We start from the raw sequence: 20,159 nt of genomic DNA, 5'->3' as shown, positions 1-20,159 counted from the left end.
GTAAAAGAGCTTTTATTAGTTTATTAGTTTATCCCAAATTTATTTGATTTTAGTTAGTTTTGTAAGCGCATGGTACAGTTTTAGGTAATTTTGAGGTGTTTTTTTAAAGCTTAGTTTTTGTTTAGTTTCAGTTAACTGAGATGATTTTTACATTTTAGTTTCAGTCAGCTATAATAACCTTGAGTCAGATGACTAGAAAAGTTCTATACAGGCTCAGGTCCATTTACCATTTAGATACATACCTGCTTTTATTTTGAAATAAAGGTAGATTGAAGATAATGACATAAATCCAACTAAAGATGTTCCACTTGCTTTTTTCCCTTCCCAATACTGCTTCTGATAGCTGAGCGTTGGGTACAGGCTGATACCAGGTACCTGTCTGGTACCGTGTAAACTTTCTGGACTGACTGTGCCATGAAAAGTGTCATAACAACAGAGAGTGGTTATGTACAGCCTCTCTGTGACACTGACAGTTGTTTTCCCTGCTTATTACTGTGAGTTTTACTGCTAGATAATAAATAATTCACATTCACACATACAACTAAATGTGTTCACCCACTTTGGTGAGGAGTTTGGGGAGGGCAGTTTCAGGTTTGAATTTGGGACTTGGCATACTACATTATGGCTCCAAATGCTCCAGTAAGTGGCAAAATCCCACACTTTCCAGGGGGCTGGTCATCTAAAATGACAAACTTCACTATTTTGTTGACTATTGCTTCTGTCCTATCTTTGGTAATGCTGTCTCCAAAGATCACTACTGCAGTGGGTCCTTATATTTCTCCTTTGTTTTGGGTGCGATACAGCCTTGCATACTGTACATGTCACTGTTTTACCTGTCTGACTTTTAAGTGTAAAATACTGCCAAATGGCAGACATTTAACTTGCTCCATTACAAACCTCCTTCAGTTCTATCATGGCTAAATGAAGCAAGATATAAGGTTAAACAAAATGGTATTAGATTGGTCATAAACCCGTGTTGACGCTGATACCAATACCTGCATTTTCAGCAGGATCTGACATATTTCCAATGCTGGTATCAATTGGAGCAACGCTTAACTCAACCATGTCAAAAGAAACTTGCCATGGATTTAAAAGGAAATAAGGGAACATGAATTACACACATTGTTTACTTTAAATCAAATAATCAGACTTGAGTAAAACTCAGTAGTGGGTCAGAATCCCTTTATTTAAGTTTGTACAATGATTAGAGTTCGCTTTTGATTGTACTGAGATTTTAAAGATGACTGGCAACAGTTTTTCTTCTACCAAGGAACACTGTACAGTTAGTTTACATGATAAAATAGTGGGTGAGAAAGGGAGGAAACGTTTGTTTTTGGTGTTCGAAATAATCAGAGACGATAATTTTGCTGCTACTTCTTCAGCTGTCACAATTCTTATTATAGGCCAAAGGTTTTTTTTATTATTATTATATCAGTAAACTTATCTGACTTGTGTGTCTGCAGCAGAATTAATTGAATTCTTTATCAAGGAGACTAAGTCAGAAAACACTAGATTGTATTCCGTCTCATGCTACGTCTGTTTATTGACACACTTTCCAGATTACAAACAACTGAGCTGTTTCTGCTGAACACAAAGGCCCGAAATGGAAGTAACAGCTAGAGATGCATAGCAGGATAAAAGAGGAAGTGTGATGAGTTAAGCTTTAACTATTTTATATATATATACATATATATATATATATATGTATATATATATATATATATATATATATATATATACAGCTTTACACTAACATGTACACTAACAGTTATTCCTATAAATATTGCCAAAGATTTCCTTTAAAGTTTAGAATATCCACCTCATTCCTATCCCCCGTGATACCTTGCAGAAATACTGGGTGTGACTTCTTGAGCCGACCAATGTTTTCCTTAGAACTGAGATGAACAGGATGCTGGATTATTTCTTTGCATTCTACTATAGAGGGATGACAATACAACATATAGAAACAGTGTCAGAACACATGAATATTTAGCTAATTCTGGTGACTCCATATCAATATACGCATTGTAATAAGGTCAGTTGTGTGCTGTAAAAGGATGTGGGACACAAACTTATATACAGTGCCGTGAAAAGGTATTAACCCCTTTGGATGTTTTACCCTTTTATTGATTTTAGAAATCAATCATGGTCAATATAATTTAGCATTTTTGACAAAAAAAAATCTCCATAATGTTAAAGTGAAAACCAATTTCTACAAAGTAATGTCATTTAACCCTCTAACTGCTGAGAAGCATCCCCACAGCATGATGTTGTCACCACTGTGCTTCACAGTGGAGATGATGTGTTTGTAGTGATGTGCAGGGTAGCATCTTTACTGATGGGCAAGAAAACACGATTTTTGGTCTCATCAGACCAAAGAACTTTCTTCCACTTGAACATTAAGTCTCACACATGCATTCTGGCAAACTCTAGTTGAGATTTATTGAGTTTTTTTTTTCAACAGTGGCTTTCTCTTTGCCACTCCCCCATTAAGCTTTGACTGGTGAGGAATCCAAGCAGCAGTTGTTGCATGCAGTCTCTCCCATCTCAGCTGTTGATGCTTATAACTCCTTCAGAGTGGTCATAGGTGTCTTGGTGGCCTCTCATCTCTTTCTCGCATGGTCATGTAGTTTGTAAGGATGGCCTGAATCAGACAGACTTACACATGTAACACATTCTTTCAATTTTTTGATGAACTCTGGGGGATATCAGTGCCTTGGATTTTTTTTGTATTCCTCCCCTGATTTGAATTTCTCAATAACCTTTTTATCTGAGTTTTTTTTGAGTGTTCTTTTGTCTTCATGGTGTAATGGAGGCCTAGAATATGCACAGGTGTTTCTATACTACAATTACTTAAGACACATTCACTGCACTCAGGTGATCCTTGTTTCACTAATTATGAGATCCCTAGCACCAATTGGCTAAACTTCTGTTGAATTGGGTCAGTCACTGTAAAGGGGATGAATTTTTATACAGTCACTTACTTTATCTTACATATTTTAATTTATATAACTTTGTAGAAATCTGTTTTCACTTTGACACGAAAGAGTTTAAGTCAAATAAGCTAAATGATATTGGCAATGATTGATTCATAAACCTAATTAAAGAGTAGAGCATCAAAGGGGCTGAATGCTTTTTATAGGCACCTTAATTTAAATCAGACGTACAGCCGAGTCAGAGCCTTACTATCTCACATCATCATATCCATATCCAGGACTTGACATTTACACCAGCCAACTAGCCAAATGAGGGTGGATTTCAGCTGTGGTAGGTACCAGATTAACTCCAACTAGCCACTTGGGCCAGTGGAATTTATCAGTGTCACAACCTCAGCATTCTCTGGTGGAGATTTGTCTGACTGAGAATTAGATATGTTTATGAACCAGCTGTATTAACAGTCAGTGTTTTAATATTGGTATTAGCTAAATATCCATTAAAGAGAGAAATGGAGCATGTGTTTTGTCTCATACCAGATGTTCCCAATATGGCATACAGCATGTAGTTTCCCAATAACAAAACTGTGGCTAGTGGAAATGCTTAGTGGCTAATAACTGTTCAAAAACAAGTAGCCACAGTGGCCAGTGTGCAAAAATGTTAATGTCAAGCCCTGCCTCTGAATTAATTTCAGAGAAAGGGGTAGACAGAGTACAAACACACCTGTTAAAGCCACAAATTGAGCTTTTTCTGCATATTAGAACAACAGGAAGAGAAACAAAAGGTACCAGAACTCTGCAAGGACATTTTCGTGAATTTGTCTCTCAACTTGATATCATTTTGTTGAACATGTGATTGACATGATGGGAGTAATATATTTTTCCTACTCCACTGTATCCCCCAGAATTCCTCCTATAATCACATCAACACTAGAGCTTCTAGGAATAAGGTGCATACTCATCAAAGGCAAGTGTTAGACCCAATCAGACCAAAAGTATCGATTATTTAAAGTAATTAGAGCTCCTAATTCTGTTAAAAAGAAACATTATACCTAAAATTTTAACACTATGTTTCTAGAAAATATTACACTCTACATTGACATGTTTCTTAGAGGTCTACTCAGCAGTGGGGGAGTACCGTCCACACCTAAAGCCTGTTAGGTGAGCATCACATTTGATGCTGTAGCTGAAATAGAGAACTCCTTTTTTCAACTGACAGCTCAAAGAGCGTCTTCCTCGCTCAGGGAAAACAACACATCTACCCGCGACATCATTGTAAATAACATCTCTATCCCAGACTTCAAACCTGAGCTCCTGACCCAGCTCCACTGATCCAAAATCAAAAGTTGCGTTCCACACTGGGTCATTGTTGTCTATCACTGTCTCGGTCTCTTCATACATGCCGTTGTAGAAGATCTTTACGTAGGCGTCTGTTTTCGTGAAGGTGTCGGCTCTCAGGCCCGCAGCTCTGTGGATCTCCAGTCTGAGAGTTCCTCTTCCAGCCCGGAGAGGACAGCAGTTGTGGTCCAGGTTGGGAGTCGGGGAGCAGTTTCTTAAACCAACCTGTTCTTCTTTCAGCTGGTTCTCTTTAATATACTGAGAGATGGTGATTCTCAGATTATCGCTGATCTGTGGATCCTCCACCAGATGATGCAAAGGAAAGATGGCGTAAGAAACCACATCAGGGTTGTCTTGGAGGCTGTTCATCCAGCTGTGGTATGCTTCAGATGGGTCCTGTTGGTACAGGATGTCAGGGAAGTACCTCTCCCCTCCGATAACCTCGATCTTATGGGTCATGAAGCCTTGGTAGAAGCCCATGCTCATGTTGCCTTTCAGGAGGTCGTCACATTTGTTTGAAAAAGACACGTTGCCAGGGAGAAAGCCGAGAGCCATGCGGAGTTCAATGTTGAGGCAGTTTTTAACCTCTCGTTCAGAGAAGCCCCTCAGTGTGGCCAGGCAGGTCCTGAAGGCAGTGATTCTTCTCACCTTACCACCAAGATGGACCTAAAAGAGACCAACAAGTAATGAAATGAAGGCTTGAAATGTCCTTTTGGCTTCTGAACTCTCCTTCCTATCCTCTGGACCATGCAGCCATCCTAAAACGCATTATGTTGCATTAGTATTTCATGACTAAAGTCTGGAGGAGTCCAGTGTGTCAACCTCCTGACCTGGTGTATGTAGTGCGTTCCATAGGTGTCTATCAGCCGTCTGTATAGGGCTCTGTCCTGGCTGGTGTTCATACCCTGCGGGAGTCTCTGCAGATGTTTGGTGAACTCTGAGCTCAGCTGGGGATGATCAGCAAGCCTGTAGCTGAAATAAACAAAAGATGTGGAGTTTAACCATAACATAATGAGAACATTGAGTCTTATGTAAAAGGAATAAACAGTAAGGTTCATTTATATGTTGTGTATTTAGCTGAAAAATACTTCTTTTCTTAAATTAATTATAACAAGCAGGTTTCTGGTTAAATACCCGTCAGACAGGGCCTGTCTGTGTGGAGTCTGCATGGTGTGTGTTCCCTCTGAGCACTCTGGCATCCTCCCACCCACCAAAACACGCGTGTTAGACTGACTGGCTCTAAACTATCCACTGGTGTGGGCATGACTGCACATTATGTAAGCCACCCCTGCCCTACCAGTACCAGTCAATCGCTAGGCCTGGCACCAGCCCCCCCCCACACACACAGCCCATGCACGGTGTTTGGGAAGGACAGAACGTTCTTTCCGTCACATTCGTTACAGGCCAATCAAAGCAAAAACACAATGTTTTGTTATTTTCTCTTGTCTTTAATCTAATGGTAACCAACTTTCTGTTTGGATACAGACCTACTTTTATTTTTATTTTTCTTCAGTCTTTAACTAATTTTAGCACACTTCTGTTTGGATCCCGGCTTGCTTTTATTTTGTATTTTTCTCCTGTTTTAATCAAAGTGGGAACTTCCTGTTTGGACACAGACCTGTTTTCATTTTGAATTTTTCTGCTGTCTTTTACTAAGGGTAACTGAACTGGTTTGAATACAGGCCTACTTCTATAGGTAGATTGCAGATTATGCCACGAACATAAAAAGAGAGAAAATAACTTGTTCTGGATCTTAAAGGAAGTAAGGAACAGTAATAAGAGAAATGGTTGATGCCTTCTGACTTGTCCACTCAGCTGTCTGTGACGTTTTAAAGTGAAATGAGATATTAAGGTGCAGTGGTGGACTTATCTTAAATCACTGTGGCTCCATGGAGATGCTGATGAGAATTAACCAAAGAAAGGGACACTAAAGCAGGAGATTAATCACGACAAATAAAGAATAATGCACTAATTGTGGCCCTAGTAATAGTAGCCTCAGCAATACCACTGGTTAGTGTACAAATCTACAGTCAGAAGATCGATTTTCTAATCTTAATCTTTTCCAACCCGCTCCTCTTTACCTGTAGTATGTGCAGCTGATTTCATGGATGGCAAACGTGGCCTTGTCCACGCTGTGCTGTGAACGAGCAAACTTTGCCAAATCTGAGCGACTTCCTCCCAGCAAGGCATTCCCGATATTGTCAAGATTCAAACCCATGCCCCAGTTGTTGCTGACCAGGGAGTTAGAGCTGCGCAGCAAAGAGTCCACAGAGTGGTGGAGGGCGCTGGAGAGCTGCTTACTGCAGCGGCTGAAGGGACGCCAGTCCAGCACAGCTGCTGGGAGCTTCTGAATCTAAAATGAGAAAAAGCAGGATGTTGAAGGGGATGCAGGGGGGGGAAAGAAAATATATTAAAGGAAATGTGGGATACAGAGGGGGAAAACAGGATACAGCTCTTTGAGAATTTTGAACTGGTTCTGAAACAGACTGAAATTCCTACTGAAAACTCTTTATAGCCTTCAAAAGCAATGCCAGGACATTCTCGTGAATGCCATATAAGGATTCTTTCAGGGATTTTCTTTGTCTTTGCACAAACTTTCCCTTTGATGAAAGGATAATTTGAATACATTTTTAAGGTCAAGGTCAAAACCAATCACAGCTCTTCTTTTTGACCCACCATTGTAGTTTCACACTCCTTGCAGAGGCATACAGCAGGCAGTGTTTCTAGTTTTGTTTTTAAAAGACACAACTACAGAATACAGGGAGAAGAAGCTATTCTTTTGGTTAACATCATGTTATGTAGGGTGTTGGACTAAAATCTTACCTGTCAGAGAGACTGCATCGCGTATTACACAACAACAGGTTTTATGGGTCTTGTGCCGCTAGACATGGGGTGCCACAGGGGTCTGTAATGGGTCTTTTGTTATTTTGTCTTTATTTGGCACCTTTGAGTCAAATTTTGCACTCATTTGGAAGTGCATTTCACTGTTATGTGGATGACTTTGAGCTGTATATGCCAGTTGTCCTACAAAGTGGGTCTGGCACGAATAAACTTGAGGCCTGTCTGGTTGCAGGTAGGAGCTGGTTATCAGGAAGTCCTGCTCTTAAACTCTGCCAAGACAGAAATGATGGTTGCTTGACCTGCTAGATTCTTTCAGTGACTGTGTAATTCATTGCAAAGACTCAGCAATTCTTACATTTTGCCATAATTAGATTATTCTAATATCATTCTGTCAGGTTTACCAACAAAGACCTTTTGAGGTCTGCAGATGGTACAGAATATAGCAGCTTATGTTCTGACCAGAGCGAGTAAATATGAGCACATTACTCCAGTGCTGGCACCCCTTCATTGGCTTCCTGTTCAGGTTAGAGCAGTCTTTAAGGTGCTGTTCCTAACTTATAAGAAAATGAACGGCATTACACCATCATACCTGTCTAAATGGTGAGCCCATACATTCCTGCGTATGCATTGTGCTCTAAGGGACTTGGGCTTTTAAGTGTCCTCAGAATCCTAAAAAAAGATGGTTGGAGAGCAGGCTTTTTCTTTTTTGTGTACCAGTATTGTGAAATGGTCTCTCTGGTCTATATATCAGGCAGACATTTTTTATTAATGCATGTAAAGCAAAGTTCCAGACAGGCCAACTCATTTACTTGACATGCAGTATTAGTCTAGTTTTTCCCAGTTATTCTCTGAACACATATTACATTACTCTGAAAAAACAGATGAAAGTATCCTCTTGCTACGGCTACAGGTAGTTTCTATCAGGTTTCTATCTCTCTTTAAAAAAAATACTTCTGTGTATTTATGGATAGAGCGACATCTGTCCCATAAATAAGCGGAAACAAGGGGTTAATGCATATACAAATAAAATCAGCAAAGAAAAAAAGGAAATATTTCACCTGTCCATTTTGAAATCGGTTGGGACACAGTGTACAGGTCTGGTTGTCGCTCAGAGCACCTTTGACATTGATGACATACGCCCCTGTTCGCCTCATCCGCACCACATCAAAACCCTCCCCCGCAAGGTTATGACCCGGCACAAAGGGGGCTTTCTCACACTCTGACCCTGAGCCAAACCTACAGCTCTGGACCCTGCAGACTTCCAGCATGGCCAGCAGTGCCAACATAAACAAGACATAGTTTCTCTGTTGGTTTCCTTCAGCTTGCATTGTTACCTAAATGGAACAAAAACAGAGAGAGGGGGACACAGTGTTTGTATTTATAACATTGTTTTGAATGCTTTAAATTCCAGCATGCAGTATTAAGGGTTGTTACTGGTGGCCAAAAATCTAAAAATAATATTTCTTCTTTCACTGTACATGCAGATGAGCCTTTAATCCTCTCTGCTTTAGAAACTGGAGTAATCCTGCACCAGATGTAGTGTCAACTCTAAAAACGTGCACAAGAGACCGATACACAACAACAGAGCATGCATTCTTACCTTGGAGTGCATTTTTTCAGTTGTCCTTCAAACTTTATTCATTCAACTCCAGGAGTTTTCAGGCTGCAGCGTCTCTGCCCTCCAAATTTCTTCTCCAAATTTCAACAACTAAGAAAATTAAATGTGCTTTTCCTCTCCTTCACTGCAAACCCCCTTCGATGGCTGAGCAGTGCAAACTAAAGCCTCTGCTCCTGCTCAAACTAAAATCACAGTCCAGTTTTCCTGGCAGGCTGTGCTCGAAGCCTGCTGGGTGCGCTCTTTTGTTTATCATCCGCCTTATGAAAAGACCAAGAGGGGAGTTTCCCTGCTTCAGGACTCTGCATCTGTCTCTTTATCCCTCCCTCTCTCTCCCCTTAGGCCTTGACAATTTCCTCAGCATGAGTGGGTTTGTTTTCATGCTCATGACCCAGCTTTATGAGTCCCTCACAGCTGTGTGTGTTTGAGTATGGTTGTGTGTGCACGTGTGGGGGGAGGGAGATTCTTGTACAGTCACGAGATTAAAGATGCACGATAGTATGAGCAATCTTTCCGGGAAATGCCTATGTGTATGTGTGTTTGCATGCACAGTGCATGTGTGTGTTTCTTTTGGAGCGACCGTATGTGAGGGTTTGTCTACATTGTGCCTGAGCCAGCCTGTCTGTGTACTGACAACCTTACCAAAACCATGAGGTCAGCCTTGCCATTGTCTATTTGTGGACATGGGAGGAATGTGGGTGGTTTTCTCACTTTGGATAGGGAGGATATAAGTATATTTCTGCACTCTGTGTGCAAGAGGTTTGCTTCAAAATTGGACAGAGGGAGATTTGTTTTAACACCAGAGTCATCATTTTATTTAGAGTGCCACGTTCACACACCACACACCGCATACTGGTCACTTTACTGCAGCTGTCTGCCACATCTGCATTTGGAATCATTCTTCATTTTTATATTTTCATAAAATGAGCACAAATATGAAGATTTTACTCCACTGAATGACCTGCATTATAAAAACAGCACACATCATATATGTATGTACGTGAATACTGAGTATGAAATAGAGGAGAAATACTCGGCCTTGGTTAATGAGAGGACCACATTTATCATTACTACAATTATAATTGCTTATAAATCAATCAACAAATGAACTAGAGGAATTTTTACTTTATAAATATGTATCATTTTCTGATAACTTAAAATTAGGTTTAAGAGTTTTCTGACTGTTGATTCATTCAATACAGCAGTGGTTCCCAACCTGGGGTCCAGGAACCCCTATGGGGGGCACCAAATATCTCAGGGGGGCACGGGGCCCTGTCTGCTCTGATGTTATCAAAATTAAATGTTCATATATTTTTTTAAAAAGTCATGATTAGCAGGGCATAGGGGCCAATCTAAAAGATTAACAACGTAAGGAGAATCTGTTGATTTCTGATGAAAAAGGTCAAAATTTGGATGGGAAAAAATCTAAATTTTTTAGATTTTAAAGTCTAATATTTACAACATTTCAGAGTTTCAAAAGTCAGGAATTTACAAGAAAAAAGTTTTAGAGTTTAAAAAGTCTTAAATTTAGACATAAGAAACTCAAGAAACTCAGACTTTGACTTTTGGGCTTCGTAATCCAAAAAATTACAATCCAGGGTTCAGGTACATTTCCTGCTGTTAAAGCCATAAAAATATATTTTTTTCTTATAAATTAACTTTAAACTTGAAATGTTTTTTTTCCTTTAAATTAGCATTTTCCCTCAGAGTGGCCCTAATACACTGTTGTAATAATGGATATTTTGGACCAAACCTTTAGTCAAGAAAAAGTCTGTATAGGCCTGTTATGTTGGGATTTTGTCAGTGAAAACAAAAACAAAATGTGTTCTTTTTCCAAGTGGGTCCAAGGGGGGTTGGTTTTCTTAGATGCGAGTAGAGGGGGGTCCTAAGGAAAAACGGTTGGGAACCATCGCAGTAGAGTCAGTTGATCCAAGATTGCATGAAAATGCCAAAATCTGTCGTAATTTTGTAGATGAAGGATTCTTCTTTAAATATAACAGGGGTATGAGTGCTGTATACAGCTTCAAAGTGACAAAAACTCATCATTTTAATTGATATCGCAGTTTTTCTGTGTTTGTCAGGTGATGTAAACATGAATTCTTTTAAAAGGATGAACACATTGTGTTCAGTGATAGCTGTCATTGTTTTAAATTTTTGTTTTCTGTTTTCCAGGCCTCAGCATAATCATGTGACTGAAAGCTATAAATATCTAAGTCAACACTATTATTCATCAAATATATATATATAATATATATAATATACAATTTTTTCAGTTACTGACATTTATTTGAATGGCTGCATTTAGTGAGAAAGGGGACTGCATCTGGCCACCAGACTGCCACCCAGTTTTGGACAGTTTCATATATTAGAACAACAACAGAGGCCTTTTGATAATCCTAACACTTTAACTTGTATTTTATAAATGAATGCATAATGAACAGACAGACATTGATCCATTCAATTGTTTTTACACAACTTTAATAAGAAGTAAAGTGCAGTTGAGAAGGGTTAAGATGGCATTAAAATAAGAATTTCTCAGTTTTCATGGCATGACACAAAAAGTTCAGGACAAAACATAATAAATCCTTTATCCAGTTCATTGAATTTTCTTTGATAGAGACAGCAGTATGTAAAAAAAATACAAACTATTCATTTAAAGTGTAAAAGCATTTTGAAAGTGATTTATTTAGACAAAAGATTTAAATGCAGAAGCAAGGAATAAAAAGAACTGCATGGCATAATTCATCCCAGCCTCTTGGGGGCAGTGTTTCCTTAATTTTTCCAATATATATTGGGCTATGGGGCATTTGGGTTCAAATGAATTACAGATTGCTTTTAGAACACAAACAATATTTAGGCTCAGAGTTTGATTGAACTGAGAAATGGTTGTAAACATTTGTCTATAAAAAAAATCCAAAAGCTTGTCAGAATATTTACATGAACAACATGAAACTGTTATTTAAAAAAGAAAAAAGAAACAAAAACAGGGTTAATGCGATGCCCTCAGGGAGCCCTCAAAAATGTGGACATTCTTCACTCATGAATGATCATTAGTAATGGTCCAAAAGTAAGAGCTGACAAAGATATTTGAAAAAATATTCCTTTGTAGTAATGATACTGTGCAGAAAAATATTTTAGGAACTATAAAATCTATATGAGTAAAAGAATGCCTTATATTTACATAGAAAAAGAGGATTGTGCATATTTTGCTTTTTTTGTCAGAATTGAAGTAAGAGAACCACATTTACTTATAAACAGACTTTAATACTATTTCTTTCTGAACATTCAAAAATGTGATAAATCGAGTAGCCAGTCTATCAGGGGTATTGTACCGTGAATCAAGTGTGTTGCTACATCTCTACTTTCCTCATATCTGAGCTTCTATCCTCTCCTTTTATTCTCAAGACTCATCTTCCAATATCACTCTCTCCTCCTCATGCTGTTCAGCTCCTCCACGTATTTCTTGATAGCCTCTAGCTGCCCTAAACCCAGACAGCCCCCTCCTCCTCTTCACCAGGACTACTGCCACCACCACCAGCACCATCATCCCAATCACCCCAAACGCTACTCCAGCCTTCTCTCCACTAGACATCCCATTCAATTCAGGGTTGATCTCTTGTATGATTTTCTTGATTTCCTCTGGTTTCACCAGTTTCCATGACTTGGTCTGCCCTATTCTGACCCAGCTCTTATCTCCTTCAGTCATCACCATCACCGTATTTGTGGCTTGCATGCTGACAAGTGAATGTTTAGTGAACGGAGGCAGATGAACAGGAAGCAGCTGCCCTTCTGTGAATGCCTTTGACTGGACACAGTAAAGGATTTCACAGCCATCGCTCACTGAGGCGAGATGCTGACTGAACTTGGGAGGGCAGCGACGTTGGGAGTTAGCTAGTGGGTTGCTTGACTGACAACTAAAGAGGCCTCCAAACGGCACTGCGAATCTGCTGCCAGCCTCGTAGTCATTGCTCAGACAGATCACCTGTCCATCTGAGAGAAACTTGACTGGGATGAAGCTTTGTGGGCAGCTTTTGGCATTGGTGAGAGGGTTCAGGAGAGAGGGGCTGTAAATCCCTCCAAACAGATACCCTGAGTTTTCTGGGGCCTTTCCATTCACAGAGCACCAGTAGGTGTTAATGTTTGCAGAGCGAACATGGTAGTTGTCCTGACACACTTGGCGATGACAATGTTTAAGCCCTAAAAACCCACAATGATGTGATTCGTCATGGCAGTCGTATGAAGTGTAACCCTGCTGTCTCGCTTCTGATCTCAGTAAAGTGCGGGTGTAAGGAGGACGGCAGGAGAAATCACCAGTGTCTAGGTTTTTCTGAGCAAGGGTGTCACATAGAGGGCCTGCATCTGCGCTGATTGGAACACACTCTTGGTAGACTCCACCAAAGCTGAGGTTTGTAGCAGGACCCTCGCAGGATGAATCATTTACATTGGCTTGGAAGTTGTAGTTCTGGGAGTCAACATCCACACATCCTGGCCTCATGTTGACCTTGTAGTATCGCTCTATGGCCTGACTTAATGTGAGAGCAACTTTCCCAATGGTGGGCTGTGGCAGATCCGGGAGGGTGTTGGTGTTTATGAAGAAGTGCAGAGGAAATCCAGAGCGATCAATAGCAACCAGGTTGTTCTTGGTGCTTTCCTGCCACTTCTGCAGAGTGATGCCAGGATAGAAAGGAATGCCACCCTGGCTTTGGATGAGAGAGTACTGGATATTGGACTGGTATGTTGAAAGTGAGGAGCTCTGTTGGCTGCTTTGACTGCTTATGTCAAACTTGAGTTTGTCAAAGAAGTTTAACCCTGCCTGTGCTTTGATGCCTGAACTGTCTGACGTACTGTCCGACACATATGAGGAGCGGAGGTAGTCTTCCTGAACCAAAGCAGCCCCGGCATCAACACTCGTGATTACATGGGTCCCATAATCCAGAACCATCTTCTCCGAGAGGTAGTCTGCATGTCTTGTTTGGTTGTTCTCAATGGCGCTGGCGATCTCTTTGGCCTGTTGTGCGAAGCGTGTGTCGAGAGTGAAGTCTGGATAAGCCTTTACTGTGTAGATCAGGTTACGAACCTGGGAGGAAAAAGATCAGAAATCATAAAATCACAATACAAATTTCAGTTCATAATTGTTCAAAAATTTCTATTTTCATTTTAAGGTGACAACTATCTAAAACTAGAAAAGCACTCGGAGAACGCAGACCTCCACCATTAGCCCTGTCGCCCAATAGTGAAGAATCCTTTAAAAAAATTCCTGGATCCAGACGGTGATCCGGATCACTCCCAAAACCTAATCATTTCTTTCTTATGCCATTTCTGACCTTTCCTGAAAATTTCATCAAAATCCGTCCATAACTTTTTGAGTTATGTTGCTAGCAAACAAACAAACAAACCCTGCTGATCACATAACCTCTTTGGCGGAGGTAAAAACAATCTGAGTTCACAGTCAGTATGGGACACTGGGGTACCTGTGGCATAGTGCAGCAATCTTCAAACTTTGTTCAAGGCACATCATGCTTGAATCCATCCAAAATCGCCTCTTTAACATGTCATCTTTATTTAATGTTTAGTTGTAGTAATAATGTATAGCTGAAATTCACAATGCACACCTCCATGAACAATTTGAGAACAAATGATTTTAACAAATACATGCTAAAATGTACATTTTTCCAGAATACATTTCAGCTGTTTCAGCCTTATCCACAGTTGTTAATTAAAGGTCACATATTTTACCCCTTTAAGCCAAGTTTATATTGGTCTCAGAGGTCCCCAAAACATGCCTGTGAATTTTGTTGCTGAATAAACACTCCCGTATTGGATTTTTGCATGTCTAAAAAAACCCCGAAGCTGTTTCTGTGTCTGTGGCTTTAAATGTTAATGAGTTGTCAGACTCCACCCCTGACTACGCCCAGGACAAATGTTTTAAGCCCTTTAAAAACAACTTACTGTTTTAGAGTGAATAATGTGTCACCACTGTGTCACACCTTTTAGCTTGTAATTATTAAAAAGGATTAATTTTAGAATCTTCAAACCAATGTTGAGGGAGATTTGGTAAATGTTGCCGGAACTCTCCTTGCTTCTTTGAGATGAAGTCAATTCCTACGTCATTTTCAGACATGCTTCTTGGTCCCCCAGGTCAGCTGAAAGAGGCCTCAGATCTCTTTCACACTCTTTAAATGCCTGGCTGCTTTTGTCACCAGCCTTAATTGTATAATGAATTTTTACAGCCCATTTTCCTAGTGCCAGAGTTACACATGGAAAGTCTTTAACCTTTTGTTCAATTTCATTCATGAAGGTCAAAGCCAGATCATGGTGTCCGGCCTTACAAAGCACCTTAAAGATAACCAGCACCATTTCAGAAAGAACATATGAACATGATGCCTCAGTGGACTGTTTGAGTCCATCACCCTAAAAGCCGCAACCAACAGTCCAGAAGTTGTTGAAAAGTGAGCCACTATGGCAACACTTCTTGAGGTTTGTGTGCCAGCTGAAAAGCCTTTTCCCACAAATGTCTCTCCAAGCAGAAGAGCAGATTTCAAGTAGATCTGGTGGACATCTTCTTAGAGGAAGTAACCCTAGAAGGAAATGGCTACTTGAACCAGAATTTAACAGACTAATGACAAATGCGTATTTGCAACCCCTTGGGGAAAAACGCCCTTCTTGTTTCATGGCAAACTTTTTACCTTCTGTAAAGGAGTAAGGTGAACTTTCTGTCTGACCATGATTCAATCAGCCAGAGTGGCTCTGTCAGTGATAAATCAGCAGCAGCTGTCTTTTGCCACAATGGCGATACTGCTAATTGTAGTAAATTTTCAATGAAAGATTGATCCTGGATGGTACTCTTACTGAGTGCATGTAATCTTGTTCAGATATGGTGCAAACATGAGTTTTGATTTTTCAGTTTTTGAAGTGAGATAAAATAGAAACTGTCCCCCTACTGAGGCCACACCCTCTGAAACTACAATCACAGATTTTTATACAGTACGCAATCAAAGACTTTCAGCTTTCCTGACACAAACTTGACATCTTGTTAACTTGAAACAGTGGTACTAGAAGGTGCTACGGTCTGTTCAAATTAATACCATATTAATGTGTTCAGGTCTGGACCTTTATACTTGGAATTTTTAAGTCACATTGAACTGTGTACAGCTGAGTTATTAATAACTTCCTTTTGCTCGAGAGGAAGCTGATTTTGAGGCTTGCCATGACCAGCCTCTATGAGATTTGTACACAAGTTGAATAGCTTTTGAGCTGAATTGGATAAACCCCCTTTAACAATTAATCCTAAAATAACCACTGGTAAAGGCAACAAATCCCCCAGTTTTGGTTGTTTTTTGTTTGTTTGTTTGTTTGTTTTGTTTTCAAAATGGCAGACTTCTTGAGTAAAGGTCCAAAAGGTTTCTTAGACCTTGTCAAGTCATATCTAACCAGCAAATTTTCTTGGACAAAGTTAAAGGAGGGGTCCTTAACTTTGAAAACTGTGACTTTTGTGAAACCTGATACATCTACTTACTTTACTTTTGAGAATTTTGAGTCCATCAAAAGTCCCCCAAAAAAGACAAAGAAGAGTAATATTTTTTGGACATTGCTATGACAATAAGATTCTTAATCTAGTAATGAAACCCTAATTTAGCTCTTCATCCAGCCATCACTGCTACCACAGTTATATACTTCAATTGTAATGATCCAGTCTACGAAAATAAAGACATACCTGCACTCTGGCTGTGGTTGAAGAGTCTTTGACCTGATGGGTTTTCATTCTTTGGTTCTCTGTAGAAAATTTTCCATTCAGCAGCGAGAGAAACGACACATCAGCATTGATGGAGTAAGATGTTGAGCTCTTCTGGTCCAGCCAGGAGCTGATTATCTCTGAGTTTGTCTCCACGCCCGTCTCTTTGTGGGGGATGACAAACACCTCATCTGGGATGAGGTAGATCCCGTCCTCGGTGGTCTGGCACTGGAAGTAGCTCATGTTCATGACTCGGCCCATGTCCATGTTACGCAGGTTGTCCCAGCCTCCGCCGGGCAGCACCTCCAGAGCGGTGATGGAGGTGTTGGTGGACTCTCGACATTGTCTGAGCCAGTTGGTGGGGCGGCTGATGGGGATTGAGGAGCAGAGGTGGAAGAGTGAGAGAGCAAGGAGGGTCCCTGCTGTCTTCATGATGTCTGAGTCTGAGCAGACTGAGATGACTGAACGGTTCACACCAAGACTCTGTTCCTCTTATAAGCTTTGTCATATGATCAAGTGGAATATCACGTTTAGCAACTGATAGGAGGAAGTGGTTTTGCTTTCAGTTGCACGTCCATACTTGCACTTGCTTAAAAGAAGAGCAAACAGTATACACGACAAGATATTGATATTGTCAATTAACAAAAGAAGAAGTTTAGGTTACAGCAAAAAGAATTATACACTGCATTTACCGTGATTTATGGTAATAACTCAAGTTATGCAAAGATGTGATTGACATTTTGTGTGTGTTTAGAGAATCAAAGAATAGTGTGGTTCAGTGTGCTCTAACTTTTCTGTGGCAGCCATGTAAACATGTCTAAACATGCTGTTGTGTATAAATGGGACCTCTTTTTAGTCTGAAGAACACCAAAGTCATGATTCAGTTTTTAAAAATCCTCAAGATTGATTTCACATAAACTTGAGCAGTGTTGTACAAAGACTTTGTGCATAGTTGTCTTTTATTTACAGTGTTTTTAGATTCATTCCCATCAATCAGGGTTATCTGTGTGAATGCAAAGTGTCTGAGAAAAAGAAAACTAAAAACAGAGCTTAAAAGGATAATGCACTATTGTAGGGAAGATGAAACCTAAATGTAACAGAAACCTGCCAGATCTTAAAAATAACAAAAATACTCTTTATAATACCCTTTACTTTGAGAGAACTTTTCAAAACAGTTACAAAGTGTTCTCCAAGCAGCAGAGAAAGCAAAGCAGATTAAACACAAGTAAAATCTGGCAGACAAGTGGGTACAGGTTAAAAAAAGTGAAATTCAAATAAAATCAGGTAAATAAAAAAAAAGCAGTCATAACCCAAATAAAATTAGGAAAGACTCTAAGATAAAAATGTCTTAACCCATTAAGCCCAAGGTTGCCAAAGTTCATACTCGTCATTTCTCTTCTATAAATACATTTTTAAACGTTGTTGATGCTTTTTCTATCAATGATATACAAGTAGACACTTTAGGACACGGCCTTGAGGAAAGAAGACACGTTTCCATGCACTTCCTGTCACAGGATGTTAATTCCTGTTTTATCAAGGACGAAGCCGTGACAAATCCTCACAACAAAATGTCATTTTCATTTAATAATCAAGTTTTATATGGTTGATAATTATTAACATAATCATGAAAGTCTGAATAACCCAAATGTGTCATCAGATTTGTTGTATTATGTGTGGAGTCATTTGTCCAAGCAGCAACTATTGTTGCCGGTGGGCAGATACCTTCTCAGTAACAATATGAATACTCAGGCAGCAAGCTTGCTGCAAGGGCAATAAATATCTCATTTGTTTTCAGGTGCAAGACTGATGAACCATAGCTCAAATTTATCCTGAGATTTTAACCCTTTATGGGGAACTATACAACAGTCTTCAGAGCATTTTATTTCAACTCAGGCTCATCTTTTCTCCTGGGTGACCCCACATTGAAGATCAGCAGTTTACTTAGCTTATAGCGTCACCAACTTACAGCTGCTACCAAACATATAGAACATGTGGACATGAAGGAGTTAAAATGTAGTAATCCTAACCTTATAAGGAACCCTGCATAATCGGACAAGTTCATCTTGTTGGATAGATACTTGTATCTGTCATATGTATATTGAACTGTAAAACTCATTAGATATCTGCATTTCTTGTAATTAAAGTTCATAAACTCACCAGGAGGCCGCCATGTTTTGGTCCGCGCTGGCGCTGTGACGTCACAGTGGCGCAGCACTCCTCACGTTACTATGGAAGGGCAGGGGGAAGGACAGTAGATAGACTCGGAAACAGAGAAGAGGGTAGGAAGAGACATGTGGTAAAGGGCCACAGGCCGGATACGAACCAAGGCCACCCGCGCACACAAGAGGCGCCCCAAACCACCCGACCATCCACGTGCCCCAAGGGGGTCTCTCTTGACCTTACAACATCAAACGTGTTTGATATTTTTGTGAGTCTTTAGTCTGGTCTTGTGCAAAATGTGTTTTCAGTGATGTGACTGTCATCCACAACCAATCAGAGCCAGTGCTGTGCATAGAAACGTTTAAACAGTAAACTTTTGAAACATGAGCGTGAGCATAATTCAGTCTGAAGTTGCTAATAGTCCGCTCAGAACTCAAGAGATACTGTTAGTTAGTGTTAGAATTTTTGCAAAATCTTAAAATTCTTCAGCTTGCTGGCAAATTATCTTTACATGTGAGAATTTGTCAGATGTCAGTCTTTAAAGTCTTTTAAAAATTTAAGCAAAGTCTTCTGGTGTAGGGCCAGCTTCAGAGACCCCTGAACAAGGATCTCAGGGCATGTGCTAGTTCATACAGGGTTAAAAGATATAAATGTAGGAGCCAGGCAATCAAGAGCTTTTAAAGTTATCAATAAAATCTTAAAATCAGTTCTAAAACATACTGGTAGACAGTTTAAAAAGGATAGAATTGGAGTGATATGCTCAGATCTCCTAGTTTTTTGTTTGTTTGTTTGTTTGTTTTTTGTTAAAAGCCTGGCCGCTGAGTTTTGAACTGACAGCACTCATTAGATATTTTTTTTTCTGAGGCAGGGAGAAAGGCTGTCACAATAACCTAAGCGTGAGGATATAAAGGCATGTCAAAGGGTTTCTGTGTCTTTGAATTCTTGAACCGATCTTGTTTTGAGATATTTCTTTGGTGATAAAAACAGGATTGTACAAGTTTTGTTGTATTTCTAAAGTTAAATTACAATCAAACAGCCCATACATACCCTAATCTTCAACATTCACCCATGGTTTGAAACAGTTCATTTTTTAGACACACAGATCCAGTTTAGAAAACCTTTTTTCAAACTGTGCTTTCTGCTTTAAAGATAAAGGTTAATCTATGTACAGTCTTCCTTATCACAAAGAGGAACTGAAAGCAGATATGAAAACCAGATCTTCGTTCTGTCACATGAGTGTACGTCACAGGGAAAGTCCACAGACTTTTCAGTGACTCACCACCTTTATCCCCAACAATAGACCTGAACTTCTTTATCTTTTCAGCTACAGTTGATGACCTTACGAAACATGTCAGTATAAACCAAAGAAAAAAATAATTTAATGTGAGAATTAAAAACAGATAAAGGACTAGACCTAAAGCTAGATGTTTGTCTTATGTTAGGAGTCAGACCGCTTTATTAGACACACCCTTTTATCTGCTACCTAACCTAAATATCTAATCAGCCAATCACTCGGCTGCAACCAAAGCATTTTGGGCAT

At 39.7% G+C, this 20,159-nt stretch overlaps 2 protein-coding genes across 2 annotated transcripts; both read right to left on the bottom strand.

Annotated features, from left to right (window-relative positions):
- Window positions 1–2,198: 2,198 nt before the first annotated feature.
- Window positions 2,199–9,039, bottom strand: prf1.5 (perforin 1.5). Its single transcript, XM_041786541.1, has 5 exons — window positions 8,713–9,039; window positions 8,171–8,446; window positions 6,353–6,624; window positions 5,102–5,243; window positions 2,199–4,937 (listed from the first exon to the last, which is right to left on the bottom strand). The coding sequence occupies exons 1-5, from the start codon at window positions 8,722–8,724 to the stop codon at window positions 4,050–4,052; spliced, it is 1,590 nt and encodes a 529-aa protein (XP_041642475.1). The 5' UTR covers window positions 8,725–9,039; the 3' UTR covers window positions 2,199–4,049.
- A 2,149-nt stretch (window positions 9,040–11,188) lies between these two features.
- On the bottom strand, window positions 11,189–16,929 carry LOC121510456 (macrophage-expressed gene 1 protein-like). The gene is made up of 2 exons (XM_041788500.1): window positions 16,442–16,929; window positions 11,189–13,804 (listed from the first exon to the last, which is right to left on the bottom strand). The coding sequence occupies exons 1-2, from the start codon at window positions 16,889–16,891 to the stop codon at window positions 12,128–12,130; spliced, it is 2,127 nt and encodes a 708-aa protein (XP_041644434.1). The 5' UTR covers window positions 16,892–16,929; the 3' UTR covers window positions 11,189–12,127.
- Between the last annotated feature and the right edge of the window lie 3,230 nt (window positions 16,930–20,159).

Source organism: Cheilinus undulatus, linkage group 5 (assembly GCF_018320785.1).
Source record: "Cheilinus undulatus linkage group 5, ASM1832078v1, whole genome shotgun sequence".
In the NCBI taxonomy this organism is placed as follows: Eukaryota; Metazoa; Chordata; class Actinopteri; order Labriformes; family Labridae; genus Cheilinus; species Cheilinus undulatus.
The sequence above is the reverse complement of the archived record's forward strand: the minus strand, read 5'-3'. Positions and strand labels throughout refer to the sequence as shown.